The 20,769-nt window shown below is 39.5% G+C and overlaps 1 protein-coding gene and 1 long non-coding RNA gene across 3 annotated transcripts in view; both read right to left on the bottom strand.

The window, feature by feature from the left end:
* Positions 1-6,941: 6,941 nt before the first annotated feature.
* On the bottom strand, positions 6,942-12,784 carry LOC311252772. The gene is made up of 2 exons (XR_014621580.1): positions 7,945-12,784; positions 6,942-7,693 (listed from the first exon to the last, which is right to left on the bottom strand). It is a non-coding gene; the product is annotated as an uncharacterized lncRNA (long non-coding RNA).
* Positions 12,785-13,494: 710 nt separating this feature from the next.
* tmem178bb (transmembrane protein 178Bb) overlaps positions 13,495-20,769 on the bottom strand; it is a 139,116-nt gene continuing 131,841 nt past the window's right edge. For both annotated transcript variants that reach the window (XM_084346298.1, XM_084346299.1), the window contains one exon: positions 13,495-15,899. In XM_084346298.1, the coding sequence (XP_084202424.1) occupies positions 15,649-15,899 (251 nt within the window). In that variant the 3' untranslated portion in view covers positions 13,495-15,648. The remainder of the gene's footprint in view (positions 15,900-20,769) is intronic.

Genomic DNA, 20,769 nt, shown 5'->3' with positions numbered 1-20,769 from the left:
GGTTGAAATTGGATGAGAAATGATAAGAGGGAGCTCTTAGGTTCATTATTAGAAAATACTATAAAATGGGAAATAAAGCTAGTAGGCTGTTGGCTTTTCAACTTCAGAAAGCCCAATCTAGCCTCATATAGTCCCTAAAATTAGACACCCAGAGACTATTCAGACTGAGACCCACCCTAAGGAAATGTCAGACGCTTTTGCAAAAGTTCAAGATCAGGAATCTAAGAAACTAAACTGGTTGAGCCCATTAGAGAAGATGAAATTAAAGAAACTATTACTAAACTAAAAAACAACAAATCATCTGGAATAAATGGGTGCGCAGGACAATATTACATTTTTTTTTTGTAAATGATCTTTCTCCTGTATTATGTAGAGTTTATAAGTATGTATTAAATTCAGGACAACCCCCAAAATCGTGGTTGGAAGCTTTCATCACTGTCCTACATTAGGAGGGAAAAGACCCCCTACAGTGTACTAGTTGTCGCCCCATAAGCCTTTTATGTGTAGACTATAAAATATAAACTTCGATTCTAGCAACCAGAAGACAAAATTACATAAAGAAATTAAAAAAATCAGAACAGACAGGATTTATTTCAGGCCATCATGGAATAAATAATGTGAGGAGAGCTTTAAACCTACAGTCAATAGTGGCGAGGGACAAACAACCTTCAATGCTTCTCAGTTTAGATGCTGAGAAAGCATTTGATAGAGTTGATTGGTCATTTCTTGAACAAACCCTATTAGAAATGGGTTTTGGAGAAAAATGTACCACTTGGATTAATTTGCTTTACAAAGACCCTATATCAAATGTAAGTGTTAAGGTCATTGTTCTGAATTTTTTAAGGTGGAAAGTGGTGTGAGGCAGGGCGACTCATTGTCACCCATCCTTTTCGTGCTTAATATTGAACCTTCAGCAGAGGCTATATGCCAATATATACAGATCCAAGAAAAAGCAGGTGAAGGAGGGTCAATCCATAAAACAGCTCTGTTCGCGGATGATATTTTGTTTTTTATAAAACACCCACTTACTTCTATTCGAGCACTTATGCAAAGTTTACATAAATATGGAGAGGTCTCAGGATACAAAGTTAATCAAAACAAATCAGAGGTAATGATGATATCAGGGAATTGGCCTACACAATTAAATTAAGATGTCTCTTTCCATTGGACCAGACAGGGATTTAGATACCTAGGAGTTAAACTCACACCCCATCCCACGCAATAATTTGATGCCAATTATAATAAACTAATTAAACAAATAAAGAGTGACATGATACGTTGTGAAGTCCTTCCTCTCTCTCTATTAGGTAGCGTTGAGATGATAAAAATGATTCTGCTATTACTACCTATAAGAGTTCCAATCTCCATCTTCAATATGTTAAATAAACTAATTTCTAAATTCATCTGGGAGAATAAGAGACCCAGAATAAGATGTAAAACTCTTTTTCTGTCAAAAGATAAGTGAGGCCTGGTCTTGCCGAATTTTAAATACTACAATTGGGCTGCACAGTTAACTGCAATAGTGGCATGGATTAGAAATGATGAGGAAACAAGATGGACCCAGATACAACATCAGAGTACAACTAAGGGTATATCATTATCAGTGTTGCTTTTTTATTGATTGCCAAGAAAATGATAAATGTTAACTCGAAGGACATAAAACCACCAACAATAACCCAATGGATGCAGAGACATATACAGGTCTTCACAATGGAACAAATGACTGCAAGCCTACAAATGAAGTTGGACATTTTTGCTGGACGGTGGAACTGTGTTACATTATATTTAGGTGTTTAAGCAATATGGGTTGGAGTAATGGAACTGAGTTATAATAGAATACCATAGGAAATGTCTTCATACAACTGATCCTGCTCTGCTGAGACTGGCTGTCACCTTCTAGAATTTTTTTGGGAGGTCCTATGTCAAGGAATGTTTTTTCTTTCTGTGTGTGAAAACGGCAAAATAAAAATAAAACAAGAAAATATACAGGTTCACATCCATTTCCATTAGATTTGTCACTGAGACAGACATCTTTATTATCCATAGAAATCTTTTGCTTTTTCTTTCAGTCTCAAAGACACACTTTGACTAGTTGGATCACAAATGAAGAGGAAAAAAAACCGTGAAATAATAACAATGGAAAGTATGTAAAATGCAAGATGAACATTTGCCCGGTTCCTTCCCCATTGGTTATATTTCGCTGGTACCAAACAGAATTATGTACAAAACAGAATAGAACAACTGGAAGCAATGGTTATATTCAAGTTTTGACCATATATTGGCAAATTTATCTTGATGAACTCTGAGGGAATCTCCAGGTTTGATGAACGAGTCCTTAGTCAAGGGAGCCAGGTATGAGATATGGCTTTTTGACATGCAACCAGCAAAGTTGTCATAAGAATTCTATCTTTGGAGTTTGTCTCTTGTGGGATTTTACATAGCTAAAGAACATCAGATCTGAAAGGGACAGTGGTTCTGAATACCCACTCTATCGTCAGGTGGACAGTCTTCCAGTGAGCAGCCAGGACAGGGCACTGTTGGCCTGGCATTCCCTTCAACATTCAAAATGAGTGGTCCTGTGTCTCTTCTGCTGAGAGGTAATGAAAAATCAAAATTTTTACATCAAAATTCCCTCCAAATAATAACTTTTCCACTGCATTGGGGAACCCATATGCTAATCTTCTTCAGGATGGACTCTTTTACTTTCAGTTTCATTACTTACTCATTACCCCACAGTTGTATATCCTGGAAAAAATTTTTGTTTTGTATTCAGAAATTTTCATGACTCCATCCTCTGAGTTTGCCAAATCAATGTCTTTTACAATTGTTCTAAGGCAGTGTCGCATGCAGGGGCGGTTTCATATATGGGCAGTATGGGCAGCTGCCCAGGGCGGCATTTGTGGAGGGGCGGCATGAGCACCCGCAAAAAAAACAAACAAAAAAAAGAGAGCGGACAGTTGCCCACAGTAACCGGCTCTGTAGCAGCCGCCTCTGGGCTTATCTCGGCGGATCGCCCCTGGTGCCGACCTGTACCGGCTGCCTTAAATTTGTTTGCATTCATTTCATCTGGTTTTTATATTGCTCATTTACACGTCAAGTCAATGATGTCATGTTGCCGTGCGTCTCATATACAGAGGTTGTGGAAGGGGGGTGGGGGGTGGTGGGGATGGAATAGGTTCACCTCTGGACCTCAGTTCTCCTACTGGTGCGGGGAGCAGTGAAGCAGGGGATTCAGAATCAGAATTCCTTTATTAGTCCTGCAAACGGGGAAATTTGTGCGTCACAGCAGCCAAAGGACAGTTCAATCTAACAATAAACAATAATAATAGTAAAAAATAAACTATATAATAAAAAGGTAAGAAGAGTAATATAGTTGTCTTTACATAATATGTACAAATATAAACAGTGTAATTATAGACAGTGTGGGCAGTGTATTGTTATTAATAAATAATAAATATGAGCATGAAAATTGCCCAGTTAGCATGAAGGTGAGGTTTGCCCTGGGCTTCATGCAAGCTAGGACTGCCACTGGTCGCATGAGGATCATATTTCCCTGTTCTCTTTTGAGTTGTAAGGTTTTATCTTAAATCCTTAGCTTTCAGCCATTCCACTTACCTGGACATGAGTTTGTCCCATTCCATGAACTGTTGGGTTGTTACTTCCACAGGCAGCGTTTGTAAAAGATACAGTAGCCACAGTAGAGTATTGGTTTTGACAGATTCAACCCTTAGACTTAAAGATATGTTGGAAATTGTGTACTAACTTTATCCCAAAAGTCAACCGTCCTACACCACAAGTTTGTGGATCTTCTCCTCTCCCATATATGAGTTGCTAGCAATATATATGTATGTTCCAAAAACAAACTGAAATGACCAAAACAAGTCAGATGAAGTCACCACAGATAATTTAGGGATGCCACATCAGTATCACTCAAACTTCTCAGTCAGCAGCTTTTGCATCCTTCTGTAGGGTCTCCATGTCTCGGATGATACTGCGAATCATCAACCCTTCTCTGTGCTGGCCACTCGTGCTGACTATCTGCTGGCCTATTTCGTTCAGTTTATCTTAATGGATGTTTTAATTCCTCATCTCAGTAAGCTCTCTTATGCTTCTCATGCAGAGTTATTTGTTTTGGTGGACCTTAATATGAAGTTTGGAACCTCTGTTTCTTTTTCCAGATGGCTGCAAGGTGAACAGACTGACTTTTGACAGAAGTGTTAGCATCAGCTTTCACTGAGTTTACATTGTCAGAAGATGCTTGACTTAATGTTAATTATTCTCCAGTCGGAGGACTTCATGTTCCCCTTTGAGTTTTTGTTGCGGTGACTCCTTCTGGCATTAAAAGGTGATCTCACACAGCTCTGGAATTGATGATATTAAGGAGGAAAGTTGAAATGCCCGCTGAACAAAGACTATCACATCAAATGGAGTCAAACCACTAGCCACTGAGGACTCTAGCTAGCTACCAGGGCACCCTGTTACTTCAGTCATAATGATCAAATTTAAATGTCCTCAATGATGAACTGAGTTTAGCTGAGTTCAGCTTTATCAAACACCGTGTTTTGCCTCACCTTTTTTTTTTTTTTTTGTTTTAGAATCAGGGTTGTATAAACTACTGTTGTGCTCACATCACACGAGGCACCATCATGTAGTGCTTCATGGCAATCAATAATAATTAATGATTATCAGGGATAATTATTTATTATGATTAATAATAAGATCCAGTTCACATCAGATCACCTCGGCACCACCCTTGAAGAAGGGAAAAGATAGCCAATCCAACAAATCAGTCTCAGAAAAGATACTAAACTGTTTGTAACTCTGATTGATAATTAACTTAATTACTACAACCAAAATTACCAGCTGTAATGGTCGAAGGATTTTGAAGTTCTTGACAGAGTAGAGGTTGGCAACAGTCACCCTTGTACACTATTAAATAGACAGCATGAAGGCTCAAAAAGTCTTTTATTTAACACAAAGATGAAAACACACAATCTAACTAACATGTAAAATATACAGGTGTGTGTGTGTGTGTGTGTGTGTGTGTGTGTGTGTTTGTGTGTGTGTGTGTGTGTGTGTGTGTGTCTGGCAGAACAAAAACAATGGTGGTTCTCGCATCATGTGCTCACTGATATCACATGTGGGTGTGATATGCTCCAGGCTGAAGGAGTGTGTGTGTGTGTATGTTTGACATGATGCCAGGTTATAGAAGATGGTTAGTTGCATGCAAAGACCCTAAGTCTGTGTGAAGCATAATTCAACTAACGTCAAATTAGCTGTGTAGCAAAGCAACCTACCAATAGCCTGACCTGAGATCACAATAACACCAAACAGTGAACAAACACATAGATTGAACAGATGTGCATTACATCAACCAGAGTTTAAGTCCTATGCTTAGCCATGCTATGCTATGCTATCTAGGCCCAGTTCAACCAGTCTTTGAAGAAAAGGTGCTGGTGGTTCCTTGGCTGATGAGCCAAGCAGGAGAAGGTTGGGATTCCAATGTTGAACAATGCTGTTCTTGCTGTGCAAGACCTGATGAAAGACAGCGGGGGGAGGAACCTGGTTGCTCCTTTCCTTTGCAGGGATAGCAGCTCGGTGCTAACTTGCTTGGTGTCCCTCAGATTGTGGAGTTAGCTGGCAAGCTTTGTGTCGCAGCTGCTGGTGCTAACTGATATGGAACACTATCAGGACCTCTTGTCGCTGCAGTGAGGTGAAGTTCTTTGGGCCTGCTGGAAATGTAGCTTGCAGCTCTCAGCAACTGTTAGGCCCAGAAGAATCCAGAAGAAGAGAACTTGAGGGCAGGCAGCCCCGTGGGGAGAGAAGTGGAGAGAAGCTTGGAGAAGAGAACTTGAGGAGAAGAGCCAGAACAAAGGAAGGAGCTGGTCAGAGAGGGGTCTGTCACACTGACCAATAGTAGCTCAAAGCTGAATTTGCACCTAGGTGTGAAGACTGGGGAATTCTGGGAAACTGAGTTCAGTTCAGAGCCCATTTTGAAATCCACAGTGAATGACTTCATCTGTGGGTCCCAGCACTACAAAGAGTTTATTGGAATTGGGCAAAAACTACCTGATTGCATGGATCTTCCCCTTTGTAACCATTATGTAATTGTAACTAATTGAATCATTTTGAAATAATGAAATAATACCATTTGACATTTTATTTCCTATATTTATTTTATTTATAGTTTCGTAATTTGATTTGTTTAGCGGGTATTTAACATTTCACAATGACAGTACTGACAACCTGATGTTGCATGTCTGCTGGGTGAGTTTGAGTAAGTTGCCGCTTCAGTGACAAGCAGCCGAGTCAGTTCTCTTCCTTCATGTGGGAGCTGGTTTTGAACTAATTTTGTCTCACGACTAGTTAGATGCTCTCATGGTTTCCATCTGCATGTAAGGCCAGCCACATTTCCTGTAAGAGCATTTAAAAGGACAGATCTCTAATGCTTTCAGTGTGTGCCAGTTACCTTTATTGTGCGGATGAGGTAGCAGCTTGCAGATAATGTCAAGAGCAAATTAAGCGCTACTGTGCCTGGCAATGGCGTGCTTATACATTCACTAGTGACTATGTCATGCTTTCAACAACAAAATGACTCCCCTTTTTGCTAATTGGCCAAACAAGCTGACAACATGAAGCTGAGTTTAGACATGACATTTAACTCCATTAGGCAGACTGTTCCTGACAATAATTGCCATGTAGCCCATGTATGTTGGCATACAGTTGTTTTAAGATCTTTATTCATATCACCAGTCAGCCATGTGAAGGCAAACATTCTCAAATGATTCTTGGTTTGCGCCTGTGAAGGGATTTTTCACTCTTGGTGAACAACTCTTTTTTTTGCCAACCATTTGCCTAAAACTCTGTGTATCCCTTTAATCTCCTGTTCTCTCTCTCACTTCAAACATTCAATTCATCAAAATGCACGACAACCAACAGCATTAGTAAACACACCAAGATTTATTTTGTGATTTTACATTCCACAATTGAACAATTCAATTTTCTCCTATGTTTACTCAACAGACACATTACTGATGTTAAAGGTTGATAGAGCAGTTTTGTTTTCAACATCTGTCCACAATGGAAGGTGCAGTATCTCTGTCCTCAAACTACTTCAGCTCTGGTTTGTATTTCTTCATCAGTTAGCTTAGAAATGATGAGGCTTTCACTTAGCTCTGCCCAAGCTGTTGGCCTGATGAGTTGTCCTACAGCTGGAATTGAGTCCTGCTGTTTGGGTGAGTCATGGTTCAATCTGTCAGTCTGAGCTATTTCTGAAATGTCGTAATCTGACATCCTATTGGTCAAATAGCCAATATTTACTCAATATGTTTTGAGTGTTTTTTTTTTCTTTGGTTGGTGGAGATTTTTTTGGTTATTTTCAAACATGATTTATAAGGACATATCTCTTTTTCTCTGACTGTGCCAATCATCCATCTCCATATACAAAGCCAAAGAGAGCATGAGCAATCGTTTGATTTATGATGGAGAGCTCATGTATGGAGCCCAATATTAGGCATCATGCAGGATTTTCCTAAAAAACAATGTATAGACTGATACAAAAGTATTCCCTCTCAATTATCACTCATGGGCCACTAGAATTTTGTGTAGGGATTTTTGTGTCTGCAGAGACCCTTGGCCTCTGCCTGTATTTTCTTACTATTTTGCTGTGTTTGGGATGTTTTTGGGCATCAACCTCAGGCAGTTGTGCAAATAACAGCCAGCAGGGTGTGGGATTGGGAACCTATGAAAACGTACTGATCAGCTTACATTGCTGCCCATCTCTCTTCTGTTCTCGGTCTGACGTACTCTCTGAACAGTGTGTTTACCAAAAGCTGGCGATAAATCCTACAAATGATGGCTTAAGTTGTGCAAAATTAAATAAAAAAAACATAATTATACAATATGAGTCATATGGATAAACTAAGGTATGTAAAATATATAAACATTATTTGAACACTAATTGCCAGTATTTTAAACCATTTCTCATTAGTCTGTTTTTGTTTCATAATGGCATTCTTCTGTGGAGTTTGCATATTTCTTCAGGGTTCTCCGGTTTCCTGCACCTTTAAAAAGCATGTATGTAAGGGATAATGTATAGTTCGGAGGTTGTTATGGAGAAATAAACCCCGACAGGTTGTATGGAACCCCGACGCAAAAAATGATAAATAATCACCCACAATGATTCAGCAGCGACAAGGATTGCTCGGTAAAGTGTTCGCGTTCACTTTCACTTTCAAGGCCGACCTGAGAGAGGAGCTGGACAGCGGTGCTTCTTATGCTGTGGTTGGTGTAACGCGTTGAAAGTCCAGCTGTCTGGCTTATGTGGCTATATGTTGCCGGGGCGGATCAGAGCGCCGTCCCTAGCAACGGTCTGTTATACTTGACGACGGTCATTATACAGAAATAACAGACCGTAGAACGCAGCGATGGACCAATCAGAGAGCAGCATTCAATAGACCCGTGTAATAAAAGAGGTTAATTCTCCAGTTGGACCAAAGAACTGGCTTTAGTCTGGAGTAGGGCTCCACATGGTGGCTGCCCTCTGCTCCTCAGGGGTGGGCTTAATCCAAAGAACAAGTTTCACTATGTTCTACTGAGTGTGACTGTATATGACAAATAAAGATTCTCCCTCTTCAGTTTCCATGTAGGTGGTGTTATCGCCGCTCTCTTCCTTTTCAGCCAATCACATGTGCCCTGTCTCTTTAGCAAATCTAGCAATTTAGCTCCTGTTAGCTAACAAGCTCACAACTTTGCCTACCTTGTCAGCCAGTGGCTAAAAACAGAAATTGACATTATGTAATAAAGTGTGTCATTATGAAACCTGACATTATGAAATATAACTAGACAAGTGTCATTATATATGTGTCATTGGAAAAAATGCCCAATTGAAATACAAATCAATTTTTAAAATAAAACTGTTAACTTGAGTTTTAATAATATACTTATAACTAATATATTTACTTAACTCATAAATTGTTGGTTTTGTTCATATTGTATACATGTCTCTCTATTGAACACTTTGGGGTTCCACACTAATGGTCAGTAATGGATGAAATAAAATAAATATATTGGTTAATCCAAGCCAATACTGCTGTGGCATCGCACTTGTAAATGTGCTCAGTTAAACTGTAATTCATGTAAAACACTTCACACTTTTAACTGATTTTGAACAGCCTTTGCCAAGACATTGTTGTATTGTTGCTGTTGTAATGTAGACATCAACTGTAACTGACTTAAGGTTATACACTATGGGCCGGATCTACTAAAATCCCAAATTGCTTGTACTAATCTGCGTGGGCAATCTAGAAATTTGCGTGTGGGGTTGAACCACGGTTTGCGGGCGATTTACTAAGAGGGATTGCGTTAATGACAACAGGTGCAAACGTGTTGGAGACACGCCTATTTAAATGTGGGTTTAGCGTGTTTCATGATCTTCAGCATGGCGAGTTTGAGAGAGCGAAAGCGCAAAGTGAAATTGGACCCTTTGGAATTAGAAGTGTTGGTAGAGGAAGCGAATAAACATTTCAATGAGCTGCAGCAAAGGAATCTGACGGTCGTGCAAAGGAACGCCGTGTGGGAGAAAATCGGTGAAAAAGTTAATGCTGTTGGAAAAAACAGGCGAACATTGTAAGAAGTGAAAAGGAGATACCAAGACATCAGAAGAAGAACAAAAGAAAAAATGGCGTATAATAATATAAATATAATAATAATAGTAAACTTGCAAGGAGATTTGTTATTGCAGGTATTGCGTGGCTCCTTCTCGTAGCTGGCTCCAAATCCGCTCTGAGTCCCTCCAACAGCTCCAAAATGGCAAGGCTGGATAGGCGATATCTAATCAAATGATAGTTTCCTCATTCATCCCAAAAATGTTCACACGAGGGTGAAAAATGCGCTCTCGGCGTCTCCTTCCATTGTTTCAGCGACTCCTTCTTGCAACAATAACGGCAGACATGTGTGCGCAATTACGCATACAAACCGTTTGCACCTCCCTTTGAGACGTGTTAAATATAGACGCAGTTTCTATTGGCAAAATTGCTTTCCGGTTTGATAAATCACTTTGCGTGTGCTAAATTAATATATTTACATTTTCTCCACCCAAAACACACACAATTGCGTGTAAACACCCCATGTTGCATATTCATTGCTGCAAACGTACTAACTGAATGCAGACGCGCCATTTTGCACCTTTGACAGATGCAACCCTTTTTGCGCACTGTTAGTAAATCAGTTTGTACATTTTTTTGCGTGTGCAAGCAGTTTGCACACGTTTTAATACACGCAAACCTTTAGTAGATCCGGCCCTATATGTATATATATATATTTTGCTGCTCCAACTATAAACTGCAACTTTAGATGCAAAAATTATCAGAAAAAATGAGAGAGAAAAATCTGATATGTGATACAAACTGATATGTGCAATAAAATCATTTTTACTGGACTGATTCAGTTTCCATGAAATCAATTTTTTTTCTACCAAAAATCAGACTCTCCCTATTTGTTTTGCTGGCTAAAATCCCTCTTTGACAATTGAAAGAAATCTATTTATGAATCAATCAAAAGCTTGCTGGTACTGCCAGCTTTGCACTTTTACTTCCAGACTCCAGAGGTCAGACAAAAGCAGTACCTTGCAATGTTATTTTTTTCCTCCAAAGCAACATCTCTTACAGAAAAAATACAACATAATTGCAAAGAAAAACCCATCTTCATTAAATTGGAAGAGTTAAGATGACCCTTGGCTTGTATAGATGGCATTGATAAATACATACTGTTACATACAGTAGATGTATAATAGAATTGTTTTGAAATTGAATTTGATCCTTTATTGGTCCATTATGTTGGGGCAGCAATGTAATTACTGTATTTTCGTGAGATTCTTTGATGCTCTTCTTTTCTAGAACATTATCAAAGGTAATGGTTTGATATGTCGTTATCAAAGGACAGGCCTTTTGAATAATTAATTTATGATGATGACTTTATTATATTATATTATATAAGATTAAGTTATAATAATATTATGTCTTGGCCTACCTACGCAGTTTATGATCTGTCACTTATTCTCTGGTCTCGTCTAAGAAGTCTTGTTAAAGGCTTGGGTGAATGACTCCATGATGAAACAGACTTGGATAAAACATGATTATCCTCAGTTAATGAGAAATGAAAGATCTGATCGACAGAACCATGTTTGATATCTCCAGATAACATTAATTACATTATTATTAAAAACACTGACTCACATGTCATTACCCTGCTCTCCGTGAGGGTTGGGCTAGGTACAAAAGGGAGAGTGGTTTTCATTGAACTGAAGAAGTAAAGCCGGTTACCCACACATCAGCTCTTGCCTGAAACACTGAGCTCTAATCTTCTTCCCACTCTCCTAGTAGAGTATTTTTTGAGCCCACAGACAGTGTCACTGTAAAATCAATTTGGAAACAAAACTACATTACTGAATAATTTATAATAACACAATTTCTATCTTTATCCTCCCGCTGAAATACTTAAATAGCCTTTATTTAACTAGGTAAAAAAGATTAAAATCTCAATGAGATTAAAATCTCTTTTTCAAGAGTGACCTGGCCACTTGTGCATCATGTGCAGACAGCCAATTCTAAAGCACACCACTGTTGCACCAGACTGGTGTTGCCCCAGGACCATCATTGCAACTGAACAAGCCATACAACTTAAGAGAAAAGACTGGAAAATATGCACATGGGAAAAGTTACACGTGTTAAACATTGTGAAAAGGTGTATTCTACAGCCTCTCCTCATAAGAAAAATTACCATAAAGATAAAAAATGAAAGCTCTTTGTTCTTATGCTGCTATCTCTGCAGCTGGAGTATATAGTTATTAAAGCTGCAATTCTATTGCAAGCTATTCAGGAGCCTGCTGTTCGTGTAAAGTGTGAAACCAGAAGTCAACAGTGAGTTCTTTTAACTTACTAATGTAGTAAAATAATGTTGCATACATAAGGTAATAAGTAACACAGGTACATTTGTAATGGAAGTTACAGAAGTAACAGTGATTTTAACCCAAACCAGAATGTTTTCCTTAACCTAACCAAACTGGAACCACAAAGATGAGGTACGTGTATTGCTGTTACGGTGCAACGGTCATGTTGTTTTGGGAATGGTGATGGATGCTATCTATTGACCTATTAACCTATTAACCTAAACTAGTATTTTTGTTCCTTGAAATTTTTTTTCAGAAAACTGAAAAGAAGCAGAAATGAATAAGTCAACTGGGCATAAAAAAAAAAAGTATAAGCAACAGTGTAATAATATGCTCCAATTGGGATATGAACCCTGATTCCTTTGTGAGAGTCCTATACTCAACTCATTCAGTGACAATAGCTGCTCAAAATGCGGTCTTCTGTCACTTTCTCATAAGTAGTAATGATGGTCCTGGAGCAACTTTAATTATGATGTTCCAGGATCAACACAAACACAGCGCTATCAGATGGACCTATCAGAGGGAGATGCTGATTGATATAATATGGAACACAACTGCAATCTTTTAAGGGCAGCAAAATGTGTTGTTTGAGAGCAGCCAATAGATCAGGGAGTTACTGTTGTCGCAGGTAACTCTGGTTTATTACAGCTTGGGTCCTTTTTGTTGAAGTTTTGGCCATCATTTGATGACTAAATTCCACTCACACGTTCATTTCTGAGATCTGGGAACACAGCGACGTTCATACAACAAAGTCCGGGAAATCTAGAAACATGAATAGTCAGATGATCAGACGGGTTGCAAACAAGCCAACAGTTAATGCAGATGTACCGAGAATGACCCAAACCAGTGCAGTGTTGGCTACTGATAACATGTTAGCTGACAAGGACACACAAATCTACACTTGTACTATATAAACACTTTGGGCTTGATTTTGAACTTGAAGTATTTCTTTTATTGATTTTTGATTGACAGATACAAAGCACGTTATTAACTAGCTGTAAATGTGACAGAGTTAGCTAAAAGTCCACTTTTCATCTTCCTGGAGTACATGATGTGTTTACTTTTTGTTTTTTTTGTTGTTGTTTGTTGTTCACTTCAGATTAAGCATATTAGCAACTTAAGCATTTTTCCCTGGTAGGACATTATTCGACTTTTCTCAATTTAGAATAAAGGCAGTGTCTGACAGTAGTTGCTGAACACACTCAACATAGGTAAATGCAGGTTAACAACAACTCCCACTCCCACACTCTACTGCTCTGAAAGACTAATGATGACTTTCTTGCAGGTCCCCATATTTAAAATGTTGACACTTCCTCATGTATCTGGGATAAGGGCTTACACAATAAGACCCAAGTTGTAATTAACTGGAATTATTGTTGAATTGATCAAAGCTCAGGTTTGGTTCTGGATTGGTTACTGTGGTTTTCACAGCCCAGTCACCAGGTTAAAATATTAGTAGTCAACATTTCTGCAAACTACAGATGCGTTCAAATTTGTACATATCATAGGCCAAGAACCATATTAACATTTCCACAAAACTTGTCATATCATGTTCACATTCCATGTTTATTACCCGATTTTCATGTTGGGAGGTGGATGGGATGATGTTAAAGTTGCAGGCGACAAGGCTGCCAAGTCAGTGACTGCAGTTCGAATCTGCATTTCACCATTCAAAAAAACACTTAATAACTTTTGATGAGGAACCACAGTGTTTCATCATTTGTAAACAAGAAACCACTTGACATTTTTAAGGAGACCTTGAAACAGCAGAGCTTTTAGCAACCACAGCAGGTATTTTATGCCAAACCATGGTGTTTTCCTAACCCCAATCAAGTGATTTCTGTGCCTAAACCTAACCAGAGCATAAGCACAGTGTTGTGACAAGAAAAAAAATTGAAAATTGACCCTAAAGAAAGTTGCAACATAAAGAAACATCTGTGATTTTGCAGAAACGTACTTTGCCAAAATTTATTCTGGTGATTGGGTTGGGTTTTTAATAGATTGTTCCAATGGAGGCTCACAAAGGCTGTGGTCTTGCTCCCTTTCAATGTTTATGTCATCTTGTTAGAATTGAAAGCTCAGCTTTGGCTGACTGGATATCCGTATCTGTGCCTTTGTCACGGCCTGCACAACTAACTGCTGTATTTGGTCCTGCTGAGTAAATAGCCCATTTATTGCACTATGATCATCCTCCCTAATGTGCATAGAAGTTTTCAGGCCCATACAAGAGTGTATTTTGATTTCTGACCCATGATTGGTGGGCGGGCCTTGAGGATTTTTCCCTTTTCTTTTTTAGTCTTTCGGCTGATAGGGTGACACCTTTATAACCTTGTGCTTTGATAGTGTATTGTTTAAAAAGAAAGCCCCGCCAGTTCTTGGCTGTTGGTGAAAGAAAAAAAAAGAGCTGGAGGAAAACCTTTATGCTGTGAGAAACAGCAGATCTTCACAGAACCCTAGGAAAAAAAAGCCAGAGCACGTTCTCATCAGATGCAACAACTTAAGCCTCCTCAGTTGCTCAGGGCAGCAGAGTACAAAGTTGAACATGCCGCCCCCTTTCAAAACAAATCCTTTTTATCTGCCATATCTGTTGGGAATCTCCAGAAATGATGACAAGGCAGAAGTCAGTTGTGTTAAACAGGATACTACATCTCTCCATTATGTCTTTTTGTTCATCAAAGCTCCTGCCTTTATACATCCCCAAGGCAGGGCTCCACTTTGTCATTGTGATATTTTCTTTTTACAACTGGTTTCAGTAGAGTCCGCAAAACAATACCTCTGCACACATACACACACTCATACACGCACATTTACCTCTATGACCAGAATGGAAAAAAATTAAACAAACACGACATTTTCTCTGAAAGTATGCTCGGTCAACAGTTCGTTCACAACATGATGGGTTCAGTAAAAAGGAAAATACACTTAGAATAAAAGAGGAACGCATGTATAAAATGCTAAATGGCATATCGGATCATCAGACTGAATGGAATGCACCTACACAAGAATGAAAATGGTCCAACATGACAATTCCTGGTTGTCTCTTCGCTAGAATATTCTGTACAGTAATGTACAACAGTGGAGGTCCCAGATGTCCTCGCTGCCCACATCTGCCAAGTAACTAGAGGGACTTCAGAAACTGGATCACTGAAGTTAACTGATGGCCACTAAACATGATCCGGCACAGCAAGTCATATTGTTTCATGTCTGGTCCATTCCCTTGTGAATTATCCTGGACGAGGTTTCAAGAGGCTTACTCCATAAGAAACTTCTGCAAGATCTTTACTTGATCTTTTCCTCCAATACTGCTGATTCATTGAGTTCTCCACAGTAGACCAGTTAATAGAAACAGTTCCCATGTTGAGTTCCCCCTCTTTTGCTATAACCACACTCACAATCCAAAATGTAGTCTTTCAGCGTATCCAGAATATCCTTTGAAACCTTTCAAGGTCATGGTTCATTTCAGCATCTGCCCCACAACAACAAAACAAGCACAACTTCATATTTTTGATAATATTTCTTAGTTCTTCAGTTTTTTTCTGTTATTTTCATAATTGCAGATCATCAAGACACCCATTTTCAAACACACACATAAATTTTAGAAAAAATCAGTAACCAGGAGAGACTGGAGATGAGTGGACAGATGAAGACATGGAAGAGTTTTTCTGTTTGCTTGTTGTTAATTTGGGGTTCAGTGGTTCTTCTTAGCAGACAGTGCCATTCTCCTGTCTAGACTTGGGGCAGGTGGATCGTGGTATTGGCTGAACGGAGGGAGCCAGGGTGCAGAAGAAGCCGGCGATGAGAGTGAGGCCAAGACCTCCCCAGGCGCAGAACATGGACCAGCCGTAGCCATGGCCGATGTCATCAGGCAGGCCGTACAGGTACCGTGGGTAACGGGAAAGCTCGAAGTTGATGCCAGCAACGCAGGTACAGAGGGAGATGATGCAGAAGGTTCCTGAAATGATAGAACAATATATTGAAGGAGAGAAATACAGACAATTTCATTCACAGTGAGAGGTACAAAACCCCAAATCCAAATCTCAGTTAGTCCTCTGACGTCTGCCAGTGACATCCACCTGGTTCTCTGCATTTAACCCATCCTGGAGGAGCAGTGGCCAGCAAACGTATGCCGCCAGGGCACTAACTTCATATCTAAGCCAGTGTCTGGGTCAAGGGCTCTGACTAACATATAAATTATTTTCATGGTGGTGGAAACTGGAGAGCAAGCACTGGGAGAACATGAAAAGGCCCTGCCCCAGCACAATTGGGATTTCCGATAGCTATTCTTTGTTTTGCATTAGGCTATTATCACAGAGATAGAACCAGTTGTATGAAGAATTAAAAATAAGATTTTGTTAACATTTAACAATAAGGGACACAAAAGATTAAACAGTTACTATGGAACAAATGGGGAATGAATGAAGAACTAAGAGCAAGTTAACCACTAGTGAATGAGTAACTCCTACTCCAATTTAAATGAGTAGCTCATGATCAGTTAATGATTAGTTAATGAAATGGGTGAGAAATGTATCAGGAACAAAATAGAAAAGGAGACCTGTCAACTAATGGACAGGTACCCATGAAGTATTGATTCAGTCCTCAGTATGATGCACCACGAAGATAATAATGAAGTAAGGAGGGGCTACTAAATAACTACTCAGTATTATCAATCCTTGGGGTGGACAGAAACATTAACTAATGTTTAAGTAATTAGTAATGGGTGAGTTGTTAGTAGTTTGGTACTGTTCACCAGCTGACTCAGAGTGTATCAGGAACCACTCATGGACAAAATGGTCAGTTTGTATCACAGATATTTATGAAGAAATCATTAACTTATGATTCACTAACAGGCTGGACACACTCGCGCTGCTTGATGTCCTCCTTTTCATTTTGGCGTCCATGTTAATGGGTTAGAGCAGCCACACTTGGCGGTTCTCTGCAAAAATAGACCCAACTGCCTGTAGACAGTCATATGGACATCATACCAGCATTTCACTACAGTTTTAATGTCATGAATATAGAATAGAATATAGAATAAAATATATCACAGACAAGAAGAGAATACACACAACAGGTGAAGGGCAGTTTTTTTTCTTTTTCTGTGCACTCTTTTTCTTTCCCTCCCTCACTTATAAGTACTTACTAAGGACCTTATTACCTATGACTACTGTGAATTTGAGGGGCCTTAATATTAAGCAATACTGCGTTAAGTTCCTCATTCGTTCCTCGTTTGTAAGCCCAATATAGCTTTAATTAAACTTTTGAGCGGTCATTAATTATTCTTTTATGTTTTGTAAAAAAATAGTTGTTCAAGTTCAAATTAGTTGTTAATTATATGAAATATTTAGTACAATGATCATGTTAGGCACAGATTACTTAGAATGTTAGGTTTAGCAGTCTTAGCAGACATCCCAGCATGCATTGTTTGAGAGTTAAAACTCTCCCGAGACCAGTGGCAGCTCCTGCCAAATCTCTCAGGGGGGAAGCTGTTTTGATTTTGACTTCTGTAAATGAACCTTAATCAGCTGATAGTGTCATAATGTATTGTACCACGTGTACATAAGTTCACCCTCAAGACACTTTTGGATATAAAGACAAATATCTGTTGGAGCAAAATAAAGAGCAGTGGCCAGATAATGTGCAATTAATAAATCTATTTACAATTCAACTGTTGGGGAGACATAAATACAGTGTTGGGAATGAGAATCATTAAATGTACTCACTTTACTTGAATATTTCCATTTTATGCTACTTTATGCTTCTACTCTACTACAGTACATCTCAGAGGCAAGTTTTTACCATTTTACTCCACTACATTTGCCTGAGCTTTAGATACTTTCATAATTTTTTGTCAGCTGCCTGTCCAGTGAAAACCATGAATCACCAGATATGTTGATTTTGAATGTTTCTCATGAACTGAATTCAGATGAAATGTCCCTTTGTGTGTTGAGAAAATTGTCCTTCTCAAGCAAAATAAACAATTTAAAAACAAAGTTGAAAGAACGACTTTCCAGGTCAGGAAGTGAAACCATCCTAGGAGCATGTGAATGCCACCAGGTTACGTATGAGGAAATACATTAGTGCAAGCCCTCCCAGAACCCGTAGAGATTGCATTGCTGTGCCTGAAGCCTTACTATGGAAGTCTGTCAGAGCGGTCTGTGCCATTTTCAACCAGATTGAAATCGCCCGAAAGGGACATACAGTATATGGACTGCTGCGATTGATTTGATTCGGTATTCAGAAAACGGGACACACTGTCTTGAAACTTTGTATAGTTCCAAATTATGGAAAAAAATATAATAATGATGATGATAATAATAACAAAAATGTAATATTTGTCTTTTTTTTGTGGCTCAATGAGGGCGGCGCCCCTTTCTTTTCATAGTTTGAAGAAAACATATATGATGGAAACTTGCTGTGTGTCTTAATATATTTTAATATAAGTCATGGTCATTTATTTTTACAATAATGAAGACACTGCAAACCATAATAAAGGTTCATATTGAATTCACTCTCGATCACTCTATTACAGTTATTAAAGATTAGCTGGGAGCCTCCAGTACACTATCACCATCGCCTCTACATTAAATGAAAAGGAATTTAACTTTGAGAGCCATGGCTGCCTGATATAAGCCCAATCTTATCAAGCTACTGTGTCTACATTGAATTTTGGTGGATAATTGTCTCTCTGCTTCTTCTCTACTGAATCCTTCTCTGAACAATCTTTGAATGAATTTCCAGAAAAAAGGCCTCAGTTTGATTTGCCACCAAAAAACACAGGAGGTCACAAGGATAACATGCCACCAAACCACTGACATCCTTTACGTTCAATATTTAGCAATATATTTAATAACCTTTCCACTTTATCTCATCTCAATGAATCCTTTACTGCAGACTTTGTTTAGGAGAAGCAGTTAGAGACGCAGGCTCTAAATTTGGCCTCATTTCGGGAGCTCTGTGACCCTGTGGGCTGCCTTGCAGTGATTTGGCCACTGCAGACTGACCCAGCCTTTTTCTTGTGACTTTACTGCCAAGCAACATAATTGACTTTTTAATTGCCTGTTCATTATACAACTGTAGGGCATAGCGCTAATCCAAGGCCCATCGTAATTGAGTGTGCAGTTGCCTGCTGCCAAGTCAGAGCTATGCAGCACACAGTATCAGTGTGTGTGAGTTAGTTACTACTGACTGTCCACTGCCAGAAAGTGGGACACACAGAGTTGTGTGTGTCTCTGTGTGTGTGCCTGGAAGATGCAGGGGCTTGATGTGCACACTCATGTGTGCGTGGCAGCATGATTAGCGTGTAGATGCATATTTACCAGCTCCTGCATATTCATTCTTCAATAGAGTAACAAATTTCATTTTAGCACTCTACTTGCATTTTTTTTTTTTTTTCGGACTGCTCAAGATGCATCTCGGTATGGCTGGGAAAGGTCGTTCTTGCAAGGAGCATCTAGGCCAAGCCCTATCTCAACTAGTTAGTGAAGAAAACTAACCCTCTGCTATCACCCAAACATGGCGGCGAAGATGACCTTTACCTTTCAGCGGTGGTCAAATGTATTGAAACTTTCCGAGCTGAAACCCGCTGCTCAATGGGAAGTTTACTTCTACTGTGGACTCATTTTTGGTTCACGTCTCACTGTGCGATGACAGGATAACTGAACTCGAAACCAAGAATATGACACAAGCGAAATGCAACAAGTTGCTAATGGCTAAAAAGGGGGAACTAGAGTCGAGGAGCAGATGCCAGAACCTATGCGTGTTTGGTGTTCCAGAGAACATGGAAGGGCCACGAGTCATGTCATTTATGACCAATTTTTTCGCTGAGACACTGGGTATGGATATTCCTGATTGACCAGAGATGTTAGACCAGACACATCGCCTCACTTCTTGGCAAGGCTTGGGTCCAAATGCTACCCCCAGACCTATGATTGTAAAGGTACACCATTTCAGAGTGAAACAGCACATCCTCCAGCTGGGCAGGGAGAAGGGCCTACTTACTTTCCGTGGACAGATGGTGCATATTTTCCCGGATTTCACTACTGAAGTTGCTAAACGGAGGATAGCCTCTCCTAGTCGGAGACTCTTACCCGGGAATTCCACTGGTTGAATGTATATGTTTGTATGTACGGTTTTGCTCCGCGCTCCGTCGTCCGTCAACCCCCACCAGCTGCATTTTGAGTGCAGCACTGCTGGACAGCTGGAGTTGTGAAACCAAGGAGTTCCCGCGAAAATCACAGAACCACTCGCAACTACAGTTATATGTATGTGTTATAAACACAACAACAAACAGACAAAAGATGTTAGTGTTCCCAACCAAAGGGTAGAAGAAGTGCTTGGATTTGTCTCTTTTCTGAGATTTTATTATGAAAATTAACCGGATGTTATGTTGTTGTTTCGGTGTCTGACTTCCTGTCTGCTTTCTGCTGAATTTGGCTGAATTGATGCGCTGTGCTCCAGCATCCGGCAGAAATAGAAGCCTTGCACATCTGCTACGGAAGGGTCCAGACTGCCGGAGCTGCAACAGAGTAGATACGCAACGCACCTGGGGATTCAGACAGATCTTTTGCATACATCTTGTGGAATTATGGCTGATAACACAACAATTACTATGTTCCTGGAATGTCCACGGGATTAAGGGCCCTATTAAACGCAAGAAAATTCTTAATTATTTAAAAAAGGAGAAGGTACAGATGGCACTGAGCCAGGGGACTCATCTAAATGACAGTGAGCATTCAAAATTAAAAAGAGAATAGGTAGGCCAGGTTTACTATTCCTCCTTTAATTCTAAGTGCAGGGGAGTAGCTATCCTAGTTCATAAGTCC

This window comes from Pagrus pagrus (assembly GCF_965226575.1).
Source record: "Pagrus pagrus genome assembly, chromosome: 23".
Lineage (NCBI taxonomy): Eukaryota > Metazoa > Chordata > Actinopteri > Spariformes > Sparidae > Pagrus > Pagrus pagrus.
This window is presented reverse-complemented; position numbering and strand designations above follow the sequence as displayed.